We start from the raw sequence: 23,896 nt of genomic DNA on the forward strand, positions 1-23,896 counted from the left end.
GTAATTTCTTTTCGAGTAACTCGGAGTACTTTAACCTCGTAGTTTGTTTTCTACTTCGAATCGATTAAACGGAGTTTCTGAGTCGCGAGTATCCGCGTATCAATGTTGTCATGGCGACAAACAGAGGTCTGCGAGTGCTTGAAACAATTTACCATGTGTTTTAAGTATCCTTTATTAGTCTATTAGTCTACTGTTGCTATTCCTATTGATTTTATTATAATAATAGTATACGTAATAAATTACATATTACGTATTGCAACTAGATATACTGTTACTGACCGGATATACTGTTTCCTTTAATTTGTCATAATAACCAGGTTCTTGATAACAGTAATAATAATACTAATAATAATCATTATACAGTATTCAAGGTATCGTAGGGAAAGAAATGAAGAACGAAGGTTTTTAAAACGAATAGATATATTTAAAAAAGGAAACTGATAGTGTATGGGGTTACATAAGGTACAATTTCGTAATTACATATGTAATTGCCATTCCTTCTCGCACACCCTCTCGCACACCCTCGCTGACAAAAAAAGAACAAAATCGTACAGGAAATTATAACCAGTGCTCCAATACACTCTGTCGTATCCCCCATTACCCAAACTCACCCTGCACACGTAACAAAAAGATAACAAGACCAAGAATGGGCGGTCCCGTGTGTCTAAATCGTAAAACTGCGCATCACAGACTTCGTTCTAAAACTAAGTTCACGTTCTTCTAGATCGCGGATTTCACACGTTCGTACCCTAAAATCCAGTAGAGTAAACTTCAACCAATATAAATTTCACAGATTGCTTCACACTTGTCAAATCATTCTATTTAATTAAATTATTCGATTACTTTACTTTATTCTAGTCAGAATTCCGTGCTCCCATAAACAAAATTCACAAGTAAATCCCCGCAGTTTCAAAGCTTGGCATAGAAAAATGAATTTACATGAGAATCCGCAATCTACTCATTACTAGCGATACTCTAAACCTTCTCCGAGACTCTAACCTCTTTTTCCAAGCTTTCCGCCCCTTCCCCCGATTTATCCACCTTTCTATCAGAAGTCCCATTCCTAGATCCACTATCAACTCCTACTACGATATTCTTTTTCTCACTCTCTGCCGGCTGCGGCTCGATCAGACCCCCTAAGACAGCCTCCACGTACTCCTCCCGGCCTTCGTCGGTGTCAAACGTGAACCCGATCGAAGGTAGAAACTCCGTTTTCACTACGGTCTTCGCGGCCTCCGTTGTCAAAACAGTTCTCTGCGTGGTGGTGGTCGTGGTCGGCGCTTCAGTGCTAACTTTAGGGGATGCCTCGGCGATTTTGCTTGAACTTTCATCAGTAAACCCTTCGTTGGACTTCGAGCTTTTAAGGGGCAGCCCAGTTTGGAAGTCCAGTGTCCTCTTTGGCTGAGGGAGCTCGAAATACCGGTCGCTTTTGTAGAGAGGTTCGCCGAAGTGTTCCGCCAGCTGACCCAGAATCTTCTCCTTCAATGGCACAGGAGTTTTCACCTGAGAAGTGGAATTCTTGCCTGTGGCAGTCTCCTCTAGCTGCCTGGGAACGTCTTCCTTGGCTAGCATGCTAGAGTTCACGTCCTCGGCAATTCTCTGCGCTCCAGAAGTTTGCGTCCTCGATCCTTCGTTCCCAAAAGAGAAGGGTCTAGGAGCACGGTCCAGCTTGAGCAACTCGGACATCAGCTGAAGAAGACTGATCGTGCTGCGATTCTTCAGAGAGTCTACAGATTCGCTAGTAAAGTTCACATCTGTGTCTTGATAGTTGTCGTAGTCCAGGGCGCTCGTAGTGGTAGCTTCTGGCTCAGTTCTTATTTCTTCAGGCTCTATAGACTTGACGATCTCCAGTTCATGGAACTTGTCACTTGGAATTGGAGTTTGTCCATTCTGATGAGTGACGAATTTACCAATCAGATCGTCGCTCGGTACTAGACCCTGATCTTTGTTCACTGTCAAGGTGACTTGATAAGGAGAATTGTGCTTATCGATATTGTCTTCAATTTGCTTCAACGTCTCCGGCGTGATGGACTTGAAGAACGCGTTCACCGTCGACGACTCGATTACTTCTTTTCTATTCTCAGCGTTTTCCAACTTTCCGCCTATATTCTCTAAACTCCTCTGCGTCACAGGTTTAGAAATTGGTTCTGAGAACTCATTGCTGACCAATTTGTTAATAGAACCTGGTAGAGTCCCGTCACTCACCTTCTGCGTCGCGGTTTCGACGAAAGTATGAAGTATACTTGCACTGGGATCATAGAAAGTCCTTCTAGAATTTGTACCAGACTCACTGCCATTCCCAAAACTGGTCAGGACAGAGGATTCTTCTAAAGAGACAGAACTCCCGCTCCCAGAAGTCGCGTTACATGGTTTTCCCAGTTGGTCCAAACAAATGCCGCGATTCACAGTTTTCTCGTGACTGCTAACAATCTTCTCTTGAGTATCTTTTTCAAACAATGAAGAGGAAGTTCTAGATACTAGATCAGACGACGTAGAAAACCACTGGCCAGTGGATGATATCAGAGGTCTCGACGTTGAGTAGCTTTGAATCCTAGAACCCGTGAACCCTTCTCCATCCCCATAATTGCTCGTCACTGAAACTTCATCATCAATAGGTTGCTTATCGGCGTAATCATCGGAATAAATGTCCTGGAACCTAGGCAGCTCGGTAGTTCTGGCGCCAAAATCAGAAGAGTCATCCAGCGTAGAGTACCTGATGAGAAGGCTAGACACTTCGGACAGGTCAGGTACTTTTATCTGGAATTTATGGTTCTCCGAGGATTCTCCAGGTCCGTTTACTCTATCGACGCCACTTTTCTCCTTCTCAGATCCTCCATAAGTTGCATTGAAAGACACGGTGCTAGCTTTTATAGTACTCTCGACAAAGGAAGGAGTGGTGGAAGGTACCAGACTCTCTAAACCCGTTGGATCGTCTCTTTGGTATTGTTCGGTGGTCTCTTCCACGTCTCCAACATTAGGCACCGACTCTGGCCTAGCCAAAGTATGCTGATAATCCGCTTTAGTTTTCTCTTTACCTGTTGAATCGCTTTTCCCTGACTTATCATCATCTTTTACTGGATTCTGCTGCTGAACCGAGATTCCTCTGTACGGCAGATTCAATGCGTGGCCTAAACCTATGCTGCCCCTAGTTTCTATATCCTCTATCCCTTCCTCATCAAATCCCCTATAATCCTCGTCGAACAACGGCCCGCGATGATGGACACTGGACTGATTGAACCTCAGATCTTCGGCTACTCTAACCTCGAACCTTTCTTTGGTTCTTCCACGTTCCTCAATATTTTCATCCGCATAGTCGTCCTCGTAACTATCATGAATCTTCTTAGCTTCTTGCGTGAGCCTTCTATCCTCTTCGTGGATGATCCTAGTCGGAGGTGTGACGAGGCTCTTGGTGCCGCTGTGAGAGAAGTAATACTCCGAACTGTCTATAGCCTGATCCAGCTTGTTGTAAGCGACCGTGGATGGTCGGAAGGTGGTAGTGGGAACAGTCGGTGAGTAGAATCTTCTGGTGGTAGTGGTGACAGTGGGCACGGTGGGCGCGTAAGAGGGCTGGAAGTGATTGGAGAACTCGTTGGGCCTGCGGTAGGTGTCCTGGAAGCCTCTGGGCCGTTGGTCCCCGGAGTTTTTGATCTTCTGGATTCTTATGATTGGCGAGTCCTCGTAAGGAGACCCGGTCTTCTCTCGAGGATAGAAGCTCTCTTGGTAGCTCCGCGTCGTTTCCGGCTTTTTGGCCTTCGCTTGATAAGGAGGGAGGAAGTTGCGAATTACCGACTTAGGATAGTCCTCGAACGTGTTTCTAAGGTCGTTCCCGGTAGAATCGCCGGGCGAATAGTCGAACAGTCTTCCGGTGACCCGCTGATAGTCTATAATGCTACCTGTCCGATCAGGATCCACCAAACCGTCTTTGGTCACGTCTGTCCCCGACTGCAGGCTAATCATCGCGTACGCGTTCCTGATCATCTCGTCGTCATCCTGCTGGTAGCTGTTGCGGTTCACGTCGATATACTTGCCGCTGGACGGACAGTCCACTTTCGTCCACCAGTCGCAGGTCAGCAGCTTCTGGCTGAACAGGGATCCGATCGGGCAGAGGAACGAGGAGACCAGCACGTCGTGGCACACGTGGAACACCTGGCAGCCTGCCACCTCGTCCGCGTAATAACCTGGAATGGACATGGAATCTTGAGCCTCCGCGCGCTCTAACAGGTTGCTTATGGTTCGAACGTGTTTCTAATGTTCTACCTTATCAAATATTCATTTGTTACCGAGTCAAGTTCAAGGTTTGAATTCTTATAACATTACAAGTTGTCTTATTGCGATAACGATGAATTTGGTATCTTTTCGATTGAATATCTACTTTCGAGAGAGGAAAACGAGATACACGGGGAAGAGTAGAGGGAATGAAGTGGATTCAATACTCTGTACCGCATAATGTTTCGCAAATGTTATCTGCATTCACTTTAAAGCTACTTTAATAGGAGATTGTGACACTGATCGACAATTGTATAAATGTTCAACGGGTTTCGCACCACGTCGTATTTCATTCGGGACAGAATCCCTGACGCCGATGACAAGAAATGATCGAGTTCACGTGGAACAGTGTTGTCGCGGCGAAACTTCGAATGCAGATCGTATCGAGAGTGTGCCTCGCGGAGAAAGTTGTATAGATTGTTGAAGGAATAATGACTCTTGTTAAATGGACACCGAGGATGCGTGCCATTTACAGTTACATCAGTGCGCAAGATAATATTACATCGACTGTGGAACAGTTTTATGATTATTTACACGTCCGAGAATCAATTAAAATGCCGTTGCACCGCGGCATAAAGAACAGCGAACTTTCTCGGCGCTTAAGTATCCAGAATCGTTAATAATAAAAATGTATATCGCTGACAACAAATACAGGAAACCCAAGTTCACCTTTCAATCGGACTCGAATGGATTATGACGTACGAGTATCAATATTATAGACGTTCATCTAACGACTTCATGATTCATTTAGAATTTGGAACATCCAATTAAGTTGTCAGCGAGTAATAGGCGATTAATTGATCTCTGCTCGTCTATCTTTTGGATTAATGCAAGAATCATGATATTCCTGTTTTACGAAAGTGAACAGCTATTGCTCGAATACCTGGGACAACAGATTTCAGTCGGAGGAAATTACCAAGATTAATTCTCCATCTTCGAAATCGTGTATCCATATATGCATACATTTCACGTCCGACTCGACTTTTCCGCGAGGACTCGTCGTACCACTCTTTCGTAACCGAACAGTTTCCTCCCATCGATTCGCATCTTCTGCTTCTCAGACCGAAACGCGCATTCCTCGAAATTTCTGTCGGTTCAACGGGAGCCCGTTATTTCCCGCAATTATCATCAACGATTTTATTATACATCCGATTCCAATAAACCCGGAAAAAAGACCGCATAATAATTAAGAACACCCATACGCAGTAGTCTTTTTTACCATTACATTTACATAACGATTTTATTGCCACTTTCACGTACGATGTTTACGCAAAAATTTGTAGGCGCCACGAATATATTTATAAATCTTCACAAAATCGCGAATCGATCGTACATTTATACGAAAACACGAATAAATTCGCTAATTTTACGTTATATAAATTTCATTTTGTACGTAAAAAATTGGCTCGTGGAGGGTCTGAGCGAAAGGTGAGCGAAGATCAATTAGGAATTAAAACATTCTTCTGACAATCGCCCGGCGAATTCGATCCCGCGCATTCCTTGATCACGATTAACGTTCCTAATGATCGAACCCGTTCCTTTTTCTTTTCTTTTTTTCGAGGTAATCGTGGCAGCGAGCAATGTTTACGCTCGTCAGCTGTTACGTAAGGATTATACGACGCCGCCTCTTTCGTTCGTCCAGCCGTCCTTCTGTTTTCCTCTCTCTCACTCTCTCTCTCTCTCTCACCCTGTTGCTCTTTTGTTCTCTCTCTAATAGATTATCTAATAGAGCGCGATTTCTTCCGCGAGATCGATCCACGGGACACAAAGGATCGGTGTCTATCGGGAATGTTGCGCGACGTCTAGGGGTTACTCGGAAATTTTAATTGAAACCGCTTTCTTCCCGCGCGGAACAACGTTACACGAATACCTGACACGATTCCGTTACATCGACGAGTTACGATGTTGCGCTGCTTATACCGGATTCGGTGAGCGACAGATAACATTTTCAACGGAGACACGTTTGGCGTTCCCCGCGCAAACAGGACAATTTTGTCGTCTTCGGATTCTGATCAATCTAATTGCAACAGTTTTTTCCCCCGATTCCTTTTTTCGCGAGAGAGTTCAACGAAATGATTCATTCCTCGTTGAGCTGGTGCAAGATTTACGGACATTTATGGAGATTTGTGAACATTCATGGAATTTTATGAGAAATTATGAAACTTCGTTAAAAACCTATGGAAACTTGAGAAAATTTTGTTGTCTCTGTCAGGATAATTACTTTTCTGGACGAACAATTTTTTCAAATAGAATAGAATTAAAGGGAATTATTTTTTTCTAGTTTCTTTTTTTGTCTGAAAAGTGAATCCATTAAAAGTTGTCTTAATTACTCCTCTAACGGTTTCACAAGCCACGAATAACAGGAATAATAACGAGCAAGATTCCCCGCAGCTTTCCCCGATACAAATGGGATTGCGACAGGTAAAAAGACGAATGTCTGGAAGTTCTTGCCGGCTTCTGCGAAGTCTAGATTAATTGAATCTCATTTCTGCGGACTGGTTCTCGGCTGAGACTTTTCTTTCGACTAAAAAGCGGTCCAGTGTGTGTGTCTGATATTATCATCGTAATCTTCTCCTCTCGATACGGACGACTATCCTGTTAATATGTTCATCTTCCACTTCAGACAGATAATAGCGGCCTGTTTCATCTTCTCTTAACAAGTTGACTGCCACGAGAATCCCGAGTGATATATACATCACTTATTCTTTCGCAGCGAAGATGAATTGCAATAATTACCAATTCCTTGGTATCGCAGTTCCTACGCTACACTAAATTATGTATGACAACTATTATTCTAATTGCTTGCTCCGTTAAACATTTTTGTTCGACGTTGATTATCTTATACCTATATTCTAGTTATTTTCATTTTTATCTGTAATAATTTTGTACTAATTTCAAAGCTTCAATTATATATAATCACCGTGATAATCAACGCGTTGACACTAGGTTTACGGAGTCCGTTGATTTGACAGATATATTTTACAGAAAATTAATTAGTGAAAGTTCGAATTTTCTATTCGTGAAACTCTGATTTCCAAGATCTATGTGAGTGAACTATCTAGGGGCAAAACAGTGTGTCAGGTGTACAAGAAACGTTCGTAAACCTAGTGTTAATATGAAATCAGAAAAGCGTAGTCGCGCCGCTGGGCATATACCGACCGGGTTTTCGCAGAAACCCGTGGCACTCGAACGATTAATATTCATCAAATCGATCGCGACGTGTTGCAAGAATGATCAACCAGTTTCGAGTTGCCCGTGGCCGATGCAACAGGAGTTGCACGCGTTAGTCCGAACGAAAAAGAATAGCGGTAAAAGGTCTGCTCGGAGTTTCATATATAAAAAATTGTTTAATTTCATATTTTAAAAGCAAAATGCGGAAATTCATATTTTTATTTTAAATGAAAGCGTTCACGTTGAAGCGACCCATAAAACTTAGTTAACACGTTGCGGTGAAGATAACTAATACCCCAATCAAATCGAATTACTATAATCCCTTCAGTTGAACCATGATTATGTGAAAACTTTCCTATGTTACAAATGATATAAGTGCATTCAGCAAGATGAAAACAACTCAATCGACACTGACTACGTAAACACCCATCAAAACTCCTATACAGTCGAAACTGTTTTAGAAACTAATGATTTCAATTAAACTAAAAGTTCAAGATTTTTTATAACGATTGCTCTACTGTCTTTCTTATATTTCATAGATCCAACAGAATTCATATTCCACGTAAATCAAAATTAACACAGTGCATACTGGTAACGAGAAATCTCGTTTTTATATAAAGACACTTAACTACGCAACTTTGCTAATTACAACAATATTGAAGGAAATATTAAATTTGATTCGAATTGATTATCTATTTAAAATATATTACATAACAATATATCTGAGTTTTCGTATCTATAGTGATATAAGTTGGTGTCACTGAAAATCACCCTCCGCACAATGCAATTTTCTGAAAATTAGCTGGTACGGAATGTGTTAATATTTTACGTAAAACATGGTGTCACCCGAATTCGAATGGCGTGGCAGTGTTAAATAATTTGATATTATATCTTTGCATTTCGTGTATCGCGCTGCGCGAAATCGTCTGTCATTCAACGTGTTAATTGATCAACGATACAAGCCTTATGAATCAGCGCTTTCTTAGCTTCTATAAAGACGTCGAGACGGAGATGGACGAATCTGTCGATAAACATAGCCGTCGAAATGATCATCAGTCGTCGAACGTTGCTCATGTGGATCACCGTTTAATCGCGTACTTTTTCACCTTTAGTATCGGTGTCAAGGATGATTCTCACGCACACACGGTGACGGGGGGCATACACGTGCCGTCGCCGCTGCTGCGAACTCTACTTATAGCATTTTCTTCGGTTTCGCAATAGGTCACCGTTCCGAGCCATTATCGGGACTCCACGGCGAACCGTAAAATCCCTCACGAAAATCCCCCGTGAAAATCTTCGATTGCACGGTGTTGATTCACTTGCCTCGTTAAACGTCTCTTTATGACACGAGGATGTAAAGGTTTCGATCGGTGGAACGGATCGATGACGCTAATATTGACAAAGCGTTATTGTATCGGTTTGAACTGTGCATGCCTCGTTTGTTACTCCATGCGCGAGTTGCTAAGGTGGCGTATAACGAGGGACGGTTGTTTAGATTAATAAGTTTGAAATGATCAGTGTGTGATCAAATGAAATTGAGCAAGTGTTGCAACGATCGAACAAATTGAAGTTATTGTTGATTAGTGGAGATGGAAGTTCAATTTATTCGTTTATTTCTTGATTGTTCCTCGTTTGAAAAAGTGTCGATAGTTTCAATATTTCCAATAATTCCTCATTTTCAGTAATTCTTCATTCTCAATAGTCCCAATGCTCCTTACAATTCCCCATTTTCCATAGTTCATCAATAAAATACTATCGACCAAGTTCCGAGGAAACTTCTATAAACCAAAACAATCCGGAAATATACCTCGATACTCGTCTGCGAAGAGATCCACGGAGTTACGTATAAAGGAACATCTACTCTCACTTTTACTTATTCAGAAGAGTTTCGTTCGACGACACGACAACCGTGTCAACTCTATAGAAAAACGTAACGATGATGTCTCTATCACAGCTCCTAATTGTGAAAGCGTGCGGTTTTCTCTTTTTACACGATTAGAGCAATTTGGCCGATGTTAACGGTTCTCTCGCGGAGCAGGCCCGTCGATCTTGCTAAGCCGCGGCCGGATCGCAGGCCGCGGCTGTTCACGTCGAAGAAAGTTCACTTCTTCGTTGTGTTTATTACAGTTCTTTCATTGAGCAACGGGCGTCGATGATGTTGTACGCTATAACGTTGCCTGGGAAGTGGCAGAACGTCGGCGAAAGCGGGGCCAACAATGAGATAAAGGCCAAACGAGTGGTTTGAAAGGTTCTATCGGTATTCCGGAGATTCGGCCTGGCATTTCTTCCAATCGTTCGAAAGGAACTCGACCAGGGAATATTACGTTCGAATTAAAGCCTGGGATTTCATGTGTTCCGGAACCTTTCCAGGTGAAAAATATTAACAATCGAATGGAAACCGGAGAACAATGCACTTGCACACCATTCTAAACGTTATAATGCACTTCGGCACAACAATCTCCACACGGATGAGCAAGATGATCCTAGTGTGCTTGATATTCAGTAACCTTTACGACTGTAACGCATCCTTACCCTTCAAATATTTTCAAACAAATACTTTTAATAAAATAATTGATTCGTTTCCTTCTTTCTTACCAGTATAACCATTAGATTGACATATTTCGCAATATTTATTTTCCAAGTATTCAAATTACGAAGCCGCTTCTGTGAAAAATTATAAAACGAACCTGTATACTCCTATGAACGTAGATGTAAGAGGCACTTAAAATCTCGAGATATAATTTCCTAATTTTTTCGAGGCATTAGAAACAAGTCTAATTGGTCGGTGGCTCTAATGGTGATAAACTAGGGTTTACCGATTGCGAGAGGTGTTTATCTGAAATGCCGAAAGAAATATTGTCGAGTCATGGGTCATTTCATTTAAAAATCACCAAGGAAGAAACGTTTCCTAGCAACATTTTAGAAGCTTTACAAGCGAATGACCGATGAGTTATTAACGCGTATAGCCAACTTTCGATGTCATGCACGCTACACGCCTAACTCGCGAACCGGTCACCGGCGGTCGTGTGAAAACTACGCTAGCCGTTACCCAATCAAAACGTCGTGACTTTTCCGTGACCGGCACGACCGGCAATCCACGGAATTTCGTTGTATGTATGCAAGATACGATACCGGCGAGGAGATCGCGCGAGTAATGGGGACGTTGAATCGTGTGACTTCTCATTCACCTCGTGAACGTCCTTCGCACGTGAATCCCGTCTGGGGCAGCGTCGTGTACGCAGGGTAATCGATGCCTGGCTCTCCTGGCACGTTCCTCCTGATGTCCGAGAGGTCTGCAAGCGAAACAGATTCATCTAGGATAATTGCAGCTCGAACGGTAGCTAAACTGCCAGCAGAACGCTGCTCAACGCTGTTTCAGCGCTGGAATTACGGACCGGTAAAATTAACTTTTCTTGGTGCGATTGCAGGAATTTTAAGAGTACGTTTATTAGGAATTCGATTGACTTATACTTTAGTTGGCAGATGGAATAACTCCTTAACGCACAGTTTTTTGGAAAAATACCGGCCAAAGAAAATCAATTTTGATATACTGCGCTTTTGTTCCATGGGAAAAGGCTATATTTTATTTTTGAATAAATAAGTGTTATAACTTACGATCCCATGTAAATGATAAATATCAATAAAACGATTTTTTTTCTTTGCTTTCACATTGTTAATTTCACAGTTTGACCTGTTTAGCGCGCTCGAATTAACTTGAGGGTGCAAGTTAAGGGATTAACTTTGAACGCTAATGGATTAGAAGCCCGGAAGAATTGAATTGCGATGCCTTTGGAACTTGGATTCGGATATGCCGAATAACTTGGGAATTTTGGAACTTCGAATTCTGAGAGGTCTGGATTGAAACAGGTTAGGAGCTTGAGAGATTTTGACTGCGAAAGTTTTGGGATTTGAGAAGTGTTGATAGTGATGACTTGGGAACTTGAGGCCTTTAGATACTAATAACTTGGGGATTTAAGATCCTTTTTAAATATTAATGACCTGGGATTTTGAGAATTTTAAACATTAATAACTTACAATTTTGAGAGTTTCAGATGCTGATAAGTTAGAAAATTAATTATTAATCAATAACTAAGAATTTTCAGAACTTTAGACAGTAATATCTTAAGAACTCTACAGCCTTGACCTTGAAAGTTTCAAATTTAAGAAATTCAATATCTACAGCTTTAAGATCTTGATTAAGAGAAACTTCGCAGCTACCGACCTTGGAACGACTCGAAGAATGTTAGAACTGAATGAATAAATAATCACAAAATGGTTTTTCCTATTGATGTTTGATGGCTCAAGGTCGCGAAAAGGAGACTTAAGGATGGCCCCGCGTCTCTGACATTTAAAATGGATGCGCCCCATGTTTACAATACGCGGCGTGCTGCACGTGATTCCACGGTTCTGCTGGCCGTAATTTGCAATAGGCTTCACGTGACCTATGCCGTTGAATTTTTCCACGTGTGTCATAGGCGACTGCCTTTCACGCCACTTGATAATGTCCTTCTCTTAACGATCTCGTCTTGAATCGACGCACGTCCATCATTTCACCCGTAATAACCGCCTCTGCGCTTGTAATTCCTTGAGGCGGAGAAAAAAGTGAACGAAGAAAATCAACGATACGATCTATTGCAGGAGAAAGGGTGAAAGAGATAAATGCTATGGACTCCTTTTCGCGCTGTTTCATCGGTACTCGATAATGTCATCGATCGGTATCATAGTTAAGCGTGAGTAGTCATAATGATATATGGTAGCCTGGGAAATCTGCAGTTCAAATTCTTTGAAACATAATCGTTCGAAGACTTGAGAGCTTTCACGGTTATGAATTTAGAAGCTTGTGGAACTTGAACCTTGGAGAGTTCAGGCTTTTGAGGCGAAGCTTTGATATTTGAAGGATTTAGGATTCGAGTGTCTGGAAGTTTAGATACTTGGCTTCTGATGCTTAGAGAGATAAGAGTTCGAGACTTTATAAATGCTTAGAAATTTTAAAGTTTAAGAATTTTGGAATTTAGAAATTTAGAAATTTAGAACATCGGAAATTAGAAAATTAGGAAATTATGTTTAGAAATTTAGAAGTTTAGAGATTTATGAATTTATGAATTTATGAATTTATGAATTTATGAATTTATGAATTTAGGAATTTAGGAATTTATGAATTTATGAATTTATGAATTTAGGAATTTAGGAATTTAGGAATTTAAAATTTAGAAATCTACAAAGTAGGAAATTCAGAAGTTTAGAAACTTGTGCGCTTCCATGTGTGAAATCGTGGAATTAAAAAACTCTTAAAATTTAGTAATCTAGAAATTTCATAATCCAGAGGTTCGGGGACTTTAAAATTCACAACAGTTGAGAAACTCAAAAATTTCAAGTCTAAAACCTGAAGGACACAAACTATTTCCTAATCGTTAAGTAACACCGTCGATCTTCATTACGATTACGAAAACGGACAATAATAGAAAACAATATCGAGGGTAGATCTTTTGCAGGAAACGACGATAATGATCAGATAAGTGAGTTTACGCGAACTATAAGTGCGAAGAAGAATAAACGGGAAGCAAAGGTCAGGGAAAATCATATTGATTCAAGCGGAGGATGTTTCTCTTATTAAAATTCACTTTGTTTCTTTGTTCGTCCTAATTGATAATGTTGCAAACAGCGATGATTAACAGAAGAAACGAAAGATTTCGTTTTGCAACTGTTGTTACGCATGACACCATTTTTATTGGTTGACGCCATCGTCTACGGTGCATCTTTCATTGCTCGCAGATACGAGATTGAGCGTATAAAAACGATAATGAAGATTACTGGTCAATTTAATAATTATTACCTACCCGACACCATTTCTACCAGTTGACGAGATTCTTCAGGACGAAAATAGAAAGGGTTCTTATATCTCGAGGATTATAATCGTCTCGATGACAGTCACCATTAATCACGTTATTAATGAGAATTAAGTGTGCTTTGCAGGTGTCGGTATGCACATAAAATTGTACACTGGCTTCATTCCGAACTTCTTCGATTGTCCTCGATTTAAAATTTCATCGATCGCCTACAACTCGATGTTCTTTATTTCTCTATGGTTTGAAAATATCATTTTTCCATAAGATTATACTATGAAATTCATTATTTCAAGGCTAAAATTCGAAAATATTTCAAAGATGAAATTGATCACTTTAATCTACGAGCAACTCATGCAACAATAACATTACAATATTCATATTTAAAAACGTTTACCTGTTTTCTCCTCATAAGGATCGTATTGGCCACCCGCGGACCCATAACTGTCAAATACCCCTTCTTCTTCCGGGTCGAAGTACTTCCTGCAATTTGACCATCACAACGCGCGTTAGTGTTCGTCGAGTGTCCGCGATGTTCGTGACGCGAGTGCTCGCTACTAAGGATGTTCCGATCCAAGGAAATACGTAAGTATCGATACTACTGGCACTATACACCTATTAAAACTTTCAATTTTCCGTTTTAAGTGTATACTAATTTTAATTCGATACTCTTCTTCTCTGATATCAGTATTTTCCTTCGATAGTAAGCTGATTTCTCTACTTCATTTCAATACTGAGCTAATATCAATATATTCTTTCGATTCTGATCCGATACCGATACTTCATTTTAATACCAAGCGAATATCGATATTTTCTTTTCTATACTAAATTAATATCGATTTTTTTTCGATACTGAATTAATATCAATACTTTATTTGGATACTGATTCGATACTGAATTAATATCAATACGTTATTTCGATACTGATTCGATACTGAATTAATATCAATACTTTATTTCGATACTGATCCGATACTGATACTTTCTTTCGATACAAGTAATAAGTATCGGAACGTCCCTACCCGCCACTTGTTTTTTTTCGATTATTCCTACCTTCCTCTGGTGCCGTCGATCGCCCGCCGCGACAGGAAGCTCCTCCTCGGAATTTCGTGTTCAAGACTCCCGTGGATGTTGCACAAGACCAGCGTCACGAGACCTGAACAAAAAGGAGTGGCCACGCAGTGAGTATTTAAAATCATAATCGTCCACCGAGCGCACCCACGAGACGCGTTCCTTTCTTCAACCGGAGAAACGATCATTTCGTTCCTCGATTTCACGACCGATCGTCAATTATCCCGGGACATTGAGACTTTCAGAAGCGAGAGAAATCTTTTAATCTCTGGAAAAATTTTCTTTTATTTCACCTCTTAACGTTAACGACGAGTTAAATCGTATCTTTAGGAATTTATCTACGATTCGTTCATTCGACTCGAAGACTTTCTTCGACTTCGATGCGTAATGAACATTCCAATGTTTATTTTACTTTGCTTTTGTTTTTCATAATGAATATCACATTTCGTTTTCAGAAAATTTATGTGCAACTCGCGTTTGATTCGACATAATGAATCTTGAACTGAAATCGCATTTCTAATAGTTCGACCTCAGTTTGTTTTCTTCTTTTTTTTTAAGAAATCAGTTGTATACTCTGTCTTCGAGGAACTCGAATCAGTTTGTCCAATGTTCATTGAACAGTTTCAGTAGCGACAAGCCTTGTTTCTATTATTCGTACAAACGATCTCGGTTTCGTGGCTGTAGACAAGTCACGAGCGCAACTCGCTTTCGTAGCTGATTGATGCCTATATAACGATCGTGAGATCATTGTTTTTGCACTTCGGCTTGTTTTACATGACTGGGCGAAAAGTGTTAATGGAGTGTTCGCAATCATACAAATTTCTCGACCCGTTTGACTGTAATTTTCTCGATCCGATCTCTCCGTGAGAATTGTGGAAGCTGGAAAGCAAGGAAGATGGGAAACTGCTACCAGACGAGAGATTCGGCGTGACAATTAGAGGATTGGGACATCTGTGAGAAATTTGTTAGTCTAACGAAACTGAATTTAAGATCTAGTGATCTGTAAGAATTAATATTATTTTTATCATTGCATTAGGAGGTGAAAATTAAAATAACCTGGAAGGCGATCACGTGACAAATCTCCTTCTGTTTCAAAATTAACATTTATCACTACTATTATACTGTTATTTTTGTCATTATGTTAGAAGTTGAAAATTTAAAGAATCTGAAAGTCCGTCACGTCGCAAATCTTCTTGTGTTTCAAGATTAACATTTATCGCTACTATTGTACAATTGTCTTTCTCATTAGATTGAAAATTGAAAATTCAATGAATCTGAAAGTCGATCACGTGACAAATCTCTTTCTGTTTCAAAATTGACAATTAACCACTGTTGTTACTAGTACCTTTATCATTGAATTTCAAAATGAAAACTGTAAAAGAAGCTGGTCACGTGACAAATTTTCTATTGACTCTTACTTAACGTTCTCGTAAGGACCGTTACGACTGATTCGAAGTTTTATATGCTCGTAATAATTGAATCACAAAACGACCACTACAGTAGCAGTCGGTATACATAACCACCACCATCGATAGAACCACTTCCCGGTATTATATTTCTCCAGTTACCAAACCAGTAGACGTCCAATCTTCAACCCTGCTCTAATGCATAAGAATTAAGCCCATATTGGACAGTTTAAGCGATAAATTCAGCATTTAAATCGAACGTTAATGCTACTGTTAAGATTCCTGCGTGTCACTTCGATCTCAACAGCTACGTGGTCTACTAATTTCTACTACAATTATTCACGATATCATATTTCCGCTTTCGATAGAGAGAATAGCATTATTTCTAAGAATATTTATTTTTGTTGGATATAAGTTAGTTAACTCCTTGCCACATAATAACGCGCCGATATTATACAGATTATGAACAGAATTTAACAAGCATAAATATCACTCAATTTTTGTGAATTCAAAAGTTATTCTTCTGATACTGATTACTACAGTCCAGAGTAAACGTATACATAGAATATGCCAAGAATTTCTGTCTTTGTCCAATAAATTATTAATAATAAAGTAAGTGTACCTGTCTAACGTATATTACGAAAATAAATGTATTTTTCCCAAAAGTTTGTGTTTGCGACCAAAAGGATTAAAACAGTAGAATAGACAGTTACCTAGTAGGCGTATCTAGCGATAAAATGTTTGCTCGGCAATGTACAGTACATTAAATCGGCCTTAGCACGATATTTCGCGTCGATCGGCATTCGTTCGTTCGTTCACTGACGAACCAACTCGCGGTAACCTTTCCCGGCGCATCTTTTTAATGCCAGCGCTGGTTAAGAACAACAACAATGCTCCTACGGGAGGAATTCCGGCCGAGTGATCGAGTGAACGAGAGAGAACAGCGGACGGATCGGTGGAATCTGTGGAACTCGGATCATCGGATTGATAAATCGCCCCTCCCACCCACGTGATCCCGTTATCTCGCGTTTCTCAATGACATCACGGCCGTTATAGTTCCTTTTTAATTGGGTCGCACGTGAGAAAGCGATCCCGACCGGGCGTGTGTCGCGCGACCAAATGATCCTCGATCGATCCTTCATTCCTGTTTGTCTCGAAGATTTGCACGAGCTGTCCGTTTGACGAAATGATTAACTCCTCGGAACAAAGCAGTAGAATTTAGACAAACGACTCGTGTATCTCATACATTCGATTATTTGTGTTATTTCTAGTAAAAAGTGGAAATATTGATTAAATTACATTAGTAATCGTCGCCTATTACACAGAATTGAAATAAATATATCAATCAGTGGGTATCGTAGGATCACGAGAATTTTAAACTGAATCTAAAACATGAATCGACATTTTGGTAAATCAAAAATATTCGATTACTCGATGTACGATTATTATTTAATATTCAATGTAAATCATTGCTTTAACACTGGAAGATTTCCACAATTGTAAATTATTCATTCATTTACTCGATTGCACGTGTAACTTTTCTCTAGATCCTTCGTATTCGTTAGCCAACTTTACGATATTATCCTCTTTTATTCTTAACGCGGAATACCAGTGGTTAACGCCGTAATTAATTCATCTAACCGAACGGAACAGTTGTAGATCTAAGATACAAAGAAATGGATTCGAAAGGGATCATTGATACTTTTGTTTCCTTAATCGCGGCTGTATTTCTTCGTTAATTAGCTGTTAAAAGCCGTATAACGATCGCTAACGGTATTGCGTCTCGCCGTTCGTTTCTCGAATGAAATTCTCCGAGCTAAATAACGGCGAATTGAAACCTCTGATTAAAGAAACGGGTCGGGTTTTTTTTGTCTGCTCCGTCAATTTTCTGTCAGCCACTTTGTCAGTGGCCATTAATTGTAACGAATTGTAATGGCAGCCTGGAAAAACGCCGAAAGATACGGCAGCGGCAGGCAAATCCGTAGCCAGTGAATTTCAACACCGAAAAATTCTTTCCACGGTGAACTCAGACACCTCTTGCGGTAATTCCGGAATGCGTCAGAAGAAAACGCGTCACGATTGAAATTCAGCGGCTTCAGTTAGCGCAATCCGTGCTCCGTAAATATGAATTAGTTTTAACAGCGGCCGGTGTGGAAACCGAGCCGGGGATTGTGTAAAAAAGAAAGAAAAGAAAAGGAAGGACATTAATATTTAGCGCGAGAGAACGTCTCCAGGCACTAAATTAACGTGTCGGGTAATCGTCTAATTTGATGATTCGTAATCGCGAGACTTAAGGAGCGCTCTTCTTAAACATTGTTCCCGCTAATTACATTCTCCCAGGTACAACCTCCTTTAAAATTATATATCACCGAGTTCCCATGCCTCCGAATTACATATTCCCAGCATTTTCTACCGCGAAATATAAATATTTCTTCACTTCTATGGTCTCCGAGCTTACAATTAACGCTCGAAACTACAAAGATTGCCGAGCTCGTGAACTGCGAAATATCAGATTCTCAAGTTTTTCACTTCTGACATTTAAAAACTCTTAACGTTTTAGATGACTTCAACCTCCTGAATTTTAAAAAATGTTATAGAAACTCCGTATCCTTTCGCTTCAAGTTTCAAACTCACAGAATTATGGAATACTAAGGTTATAGAATGCCTGATCCTCGAAACACCCAGCTTCAAACCTCAAACCTCAAACCTCAAACCTCCAACCTCCAACCTCCAACCTCAAACCTCAAACCTCAAACCTCAAACCTAAAACATCAAACATCAAACATCAAACATCAAACATCAAACATCAAACCTCAAATCTCAAATCTCAAATCTCAAGTTTCCTCAAGTCCTCAAAGTTTCAAGTACCATGTCCTTATATTCCAAAATTCAAATTGACAAAAGCAGAACACGTAATACTAAAAACTACCCAATCCTCGAACGGTTCACCTTCGAATCAGAAACATAAATTCGTAACACCTCGATTTCCCGCGTTCCCTCTGAAATTTTCCCGATCCCCGGACTCTTGAAAGTTCGGAATTTCCGACTGTCCATCGCGAGTCCGACGTTCCTAAGTTTCACGGCTGTTTCGCCGTCGATCTACCGAATTTCTACGTTTCCCAGCATCCCGGTTATCGGTTCACAGAACTTCGGAACTTTCCAACCGCTCCGAAGTCCCGAACTCCGCGGGCGCGCGTGAGAAGATCGAAGACTTCGGTTCCTGTGCCTGCCATTGTGAACCGGCGCGTATCTCGCCGCGTTACTTCCGATCAATTGAATCGCCCGTTCATTTGTACGGTCGCGTCATAGGTGCATTGTGCTCCGGACGCAATCGTGAGAATGCATTTGCATGTTCCTGCCTCGCGCTGCGCCGCACTGCACCGCGGCGGCACTTATGAATCGCGAGCCTTTTCCATCGATCACGTGACACAATCGTGAACAATCGATAATGGAGAACGGTTGTTTTGCATACCTGCTAACAGTATGGCGCGTCGTTAGTAAATAAATTGTCCTATCGGAGCACCGGGCAATCAAATAACATCCTACGTGTCGTGTACGAAGAAAATTGTTCCATTTATATTTCCAGCGCTCAAGGGAAATTTTGTTCAACGGTGAAGCTAGTGAATGGGTCAAAACGATTCATGTTCCTTTGTTTCGCGATTATTGAAATTATAGAGGGAAAATATTAAAATGACTTATGTATGCGAATAGAATGATAAAGTAGATTCATATATTACAATTCGTGTTCTCGTGTTTTACGAGGAATGACGAATGACGAATGACGAATGAGTTGTCCTAATTACTTAGTAGCTATAGTTTCTCAGTTGATATTTTCTGTATGCACAGGAGATCTTATTGGATTGATATCTTTGAATTTAATATAGGTATTTATATAGATTCCTTTTCGAAATCAATGGAAAACGACTTGATTCATACACTTCGTCCCAACAGAAACTCTCACAGAGCTCTGAAATAATGAATTTTTCATCGCGGTACGCTCAATCCGCAAAAACAAGAAACCTTTAACGAGCAAGAGTACAGTGACTCTAATGCACCAAAACAGAACGCGGACGATTCGCACAAGCGCCGGCGAGTTTTATTACATCGTTAAAAAGTACATAATACTGTCCCCTTTCATTAGTTATACGAGCTCCGAGTCTCACACTTTCGAGCGACAGCGTGCTTCACGTGTAAAGAAGTCAACGACGCGACGAAGACGCGTCGATCCCTTAACACTAGATCTACCAAGCAGTCAAGACGACTTCTCAAAATTTTTCTATAGAAACCCCAAGAGTGCATCTATCGAGACTTCGATCATTCACAACTTAGTTTGCATATTACTAAAACAATTGCATTAGAAATTTCTACGAGAAGAATCTATTATTTTTTCAATAATTGAGGAAGAAAGACTTAGGAATTCTAGTGTTCTAACGTTAACCCTCGGAAAACGAACATTTTTACTGAATATAATCGACTAGAAACATCACATAGCTATAAAAACGCAAGAAATTCTACAAAGTCTTTGGAAATCTGGGTCACAATAGACCCAGTCACCGCCGTCATTGGATTAACGATTCATTTGCACAATAAATTCCTCGAAGTCCTCGTACCGATCTGTTCGTACAAGAGAAAAGATGAATCACTTCTGCGTTCTCGATCTCCGAAACGAATCAATTGTTTCTCAATTGATTACTCACCGTGAAATCCGTCGTGGATCTTCCGGCGTGCGCCTTTAAAGGATACCGATTAATCAATCGCTACAACCAGATGACATTGTTCCTTTGACAATGTACCTTATTATTAAACAGACCAATTATACAAATTATGCACAGTACACGAATCAAAGTGTTTGGGAATGTAATTAGGAAAACAGAATTACGATAGAAAACTGTTTTTGCACTCTGAATGTTTTATATATTTTCCGCAAATTGTGAGCATACTCTATAATCTTCCACTTTCAAATTTCCCATGATTGCATAAAAATCTATTTACTATACCTCGACAGTGTTACAAATTCGGCGAACTTACAACGAGAATCTTGTCACGTTTTTCAAAGGATTCCACGGCAAAGTTTGCTTTGTCGAATTCAAGATCACCGAAATACAAATCGTAAGAACCGTAGGACAAGAGATCAACGATAACTTGATAAACGAGAATGCATTACCGAGACTCTATCCGCGCGACGCACGTGATTGCGTTAATGTACCGGTGAGCACGCGCATCGATACAATTTATCAACATCGATTTTCAATATTCATTGCTCATTACCTTCGGTCCGATCTAACGTTACTCGGAGCGGGTGGAGCGTAATGAGTCGCGGCTCTTTATAGATCAAGGGTATTAAACGTTAATATTTATTATTTTAGAAAGTCTCGCGTCGAACGTGTTCCTCGGAGTTTCACTGACTGAACTCAAAGTTAGACCAATTCAAAATCATCCCTCTACTCTAGGGATATTCTTCAAGCCACAAAATCCCCTCATCATCCTCACGAAAAAGAATACACAAAAGAACACAATAAAACTGGCATTTAAAGGTCATCCCTAACACAAATGAAGTGATCATAAATACTTTCCCTAAGGTCACCTCCATCAAAGATCAAGAAAACTCTTGACAATCCGCTAAAAGTCTCAACTCTTCCACTTCGAATGAAATCTATACATACAAAAAACGAATCGAGAAACCATAATTACAAAGCAGTGCCTCAAAACCAAATCCAATGAACCTCAAAAAAGGAAACCACCTTCAAAAAGGATCTCTACAACGCGTCAACGCATCCCTGAAAACCCCGTATGTCCCACTTACATCCCCAAAAACACAAATCGTCGTCGAATAACAGACAAGAAAATCATCGAACGGAAACGCGAATGCAACGAAACGCGTCGATCGTGTATATTTCGCACCAAATATCGACACTTGTCCACGTTATCGGTCAACGATACGCAAAATAAGATGACCGTACGATCGAAATAGCCGATGGCCACACGGATACGCGTGTTGGACGCGTAATCCGATTTCACGAGAGGCGATTGCGCGCGCGCGACAGCGCGGCAGCGGCGGCGGCGGCGGCGGCCTCGAGCCGGATCGCGGTCGAAATTCGATTCTCGTGAAAATCTCGCACTTACACAGTGTACGGAGGCTGATCGGCATTTTGTTGCACGTCGCATTGAGTATAGAACGCCCGAGAAGGAAGGAGGAGGAGGCTTTTCACTCGGAGAGACGGCGAACGTCCGGCCGATGGAGCAGCCGATGCACTGTGCGGGACACCGCCGCGATCGCCTCCGCGAGTCTTCTTCTCTCGTCGCCTCGACGACCCGTGGAAGGGATCAAACGGGCTCCCTCTTACCTTTCTTTCGCTTTCCACCTCTCACCTGCCTCGCCGGAGCCATCTCTACGCGGGACACACCGAGGAATTCCGTGGTCGCCTCGGAAGCCGCGCCTCCGCGAAAATTCGGCGTCGCCCTGCACGGGAAATGGGAATAGAAACTTCCAACGGTTGACCGTTCTTTCGCGATTAACACGTTGAATGCCGCACGGTTCATAGAGGAAAATAGACAAAACGGAAAAAATATAATATTACATCATTTGATGGAATTGTATTATTATTATTGCGCGTTCATCTAGTTGAATGTCACCGCATTAGGTATCATTATTTATAATATAGAAACGTTTTCGAATAATCGTCGTTTAATTAAGTGAACTATAGTAAGTCGATCTGGTTGGGGGTCACCGGTGACCCCCATGGCATTCAACGTTTTAACGCGTTCGCTAGCAGCTTGTCTTAGGGTGAGTAATAGGACCATAGAATCCATATCATTCTCAACCCTTCCGGCAACGATAGGACGGACTGCGTTGCTGATTTGAAATTGTCCGATTCTGCGATCACCTGCGGTTTTAAATAGTTTTAAGTATTATTTAAGCATCCGGTGTACAATTTGGCTTTGTCTGCTGAAGGTTTTGTATATTCAGTATCTTCGTCCGCAAAGGTTTAACACTTTGCACTACAGAGGCTCCTCTCAGTCACAATTTGACATAGCAAAGTTGTGAAGTTTAATATTTAACCCTTTGCACTCGAGAGGCGACTCACAGTCGCCATTTGCTTTGATACAGCAAAGTAACAAAGTTTGATGTACAATATTAAAGTTCATTTCACGTAATTATCCATGAAACGTTAAAATATGATAGTTTTATCCATTGATTTCTATATTATTTATATTAATGTTAGTTATGAAACCTATCATAGATATTTCATTAGAAAATGAAGAATACATCTATCGAAACAATTTTCGAGTGCAAAGGGTTAATATTGAACTTTCTATAATGTATCAATATGTGAAATATTGAGATAAAATTGTTTTGTTCCACCATCTTTGTGCGATTTCGAGTTAGTTTCGGAAAGTGTCGTCTGTATTTCATTGGAGAATGTTGAGTTTAGAGTGAAACACTTCTGAAGTACAAAGGGTTAACAAATGACCGGCATTTCCGAATAAAAGAATGCATCTGTAGTATTCACAATTTATTTTCAAAAAATTGCAAACAATTTATTTTCAAAATCATTGTTGGATATTTCATATTTTTAAAACATCGGTAATTGTAAAATTAGGACACTGACATCCGTCATTATATCTAGTGCTGATGTATAGAACAGTGATTATTGGGATCAATGATTGGGGTTAGGGATAATTAAGTTATCAATGATTAATAACTGATGTATTGATTATTGGTGTTAACTATTGGGATAAGGAATAATTGAACTGTCAATGATTAATGACCGAGGTACTATTAAAGTATAGAGTCCTCAATTAATTTTACGAACACGTTTTATATATTACTCAATCTTAAACCTCAAAAGCTTGAAACCGCCATTGCAACGGCATTCAATCACAAAGAAATAATATTTATTCTTAACCTGATGACATAATGGTACTTGGGTCCACCGGATACAAGAAATTTGTATCCTCCGTCTGAATGAAATTTGGCTCACCGTAGAAACCAATTTTTTCGTTTAAATCAAGCACCGTGTCATTCATACACGGCTGACGCGTCGGTGAACGTGTTATTAACACGTGCCCGAGAATGATTACTGCATATATGCTGATCCAATATTTGTCGTTCTTTCGTGAATCCATCCAGCAACCAAA

The 23,896-nt window shown here is 40.5% G+C and overlaps 1 protein-coding gene across 1 annotated transcript; it reads right to left on the bottom strand.

Moving 5' to 3' along the window:
- Positions 1 to 423: 423 nt before the first annotated feature.
- Positions 424 to 22,026, bottom strand: LOC116431068 (uncharacterized). The gene is made up of 5 exons (XM_031985962.2): positions 21,881 to 22,026; positions 14,334 to 14,436; positions 13,678 to 13,763; positions 10,626 to 10,730; positions 424 to 4,178 (listed from the first exon to the last, which is right to left on the bottom strand). The coding sequence occupies exons 1-5, from the start codon at positions 21,903 to 21,905 to the stop codon at positions 976 to 978; spliced, it is 3,522 nt and encodes a 1,173-aa protein (XP_031841822.2). The 5' UTR covers positions 21,906 to 22,026; the 3' UTR covers positions 424 to 975.
- Positions 22,027 to 23,896: the final 1,870 nt, after the last annotated feature.

The sequence above is a fragment of the Nomia melanderi genome, chromosome 3 (genome assembly GCF_051020985.1).
Source record: "Nomia melanderi isolate GNS246 chromosome 3, iyNomMela1, whole genome shotgun sequence".
NCBI classification, from domain to species: Eukaryota; Metazoa; Arthropoda; class Insecta; order Hymenoptera; family Halictidae; genus Nomia; species Nomia melanderi.

Excerpts from the sequence above, each read along its gene's own strand:
- LOC116431068 (XM_031985962.2), bottom strand. The coding sequence starts at position 21,905 with ATGCCGATCAGCCTCCGTACACTGT. Across the intron at positions 14,437-21,880 it reads GATCAGCCTCCGTACACTGT|GTCTCGTGACGCTGGTCTTG; the intron begins GTAAGTGCGAGA and ends CTTTTTGTTCAG. Across the intron at positions 13,764-14,333 it reads ATCGACGGCACCAGAGGAAG|GAAGTACTTCGACCCGGAAG; the intron begins GTAGGAATAATC and ends GTCAAATTGCAG.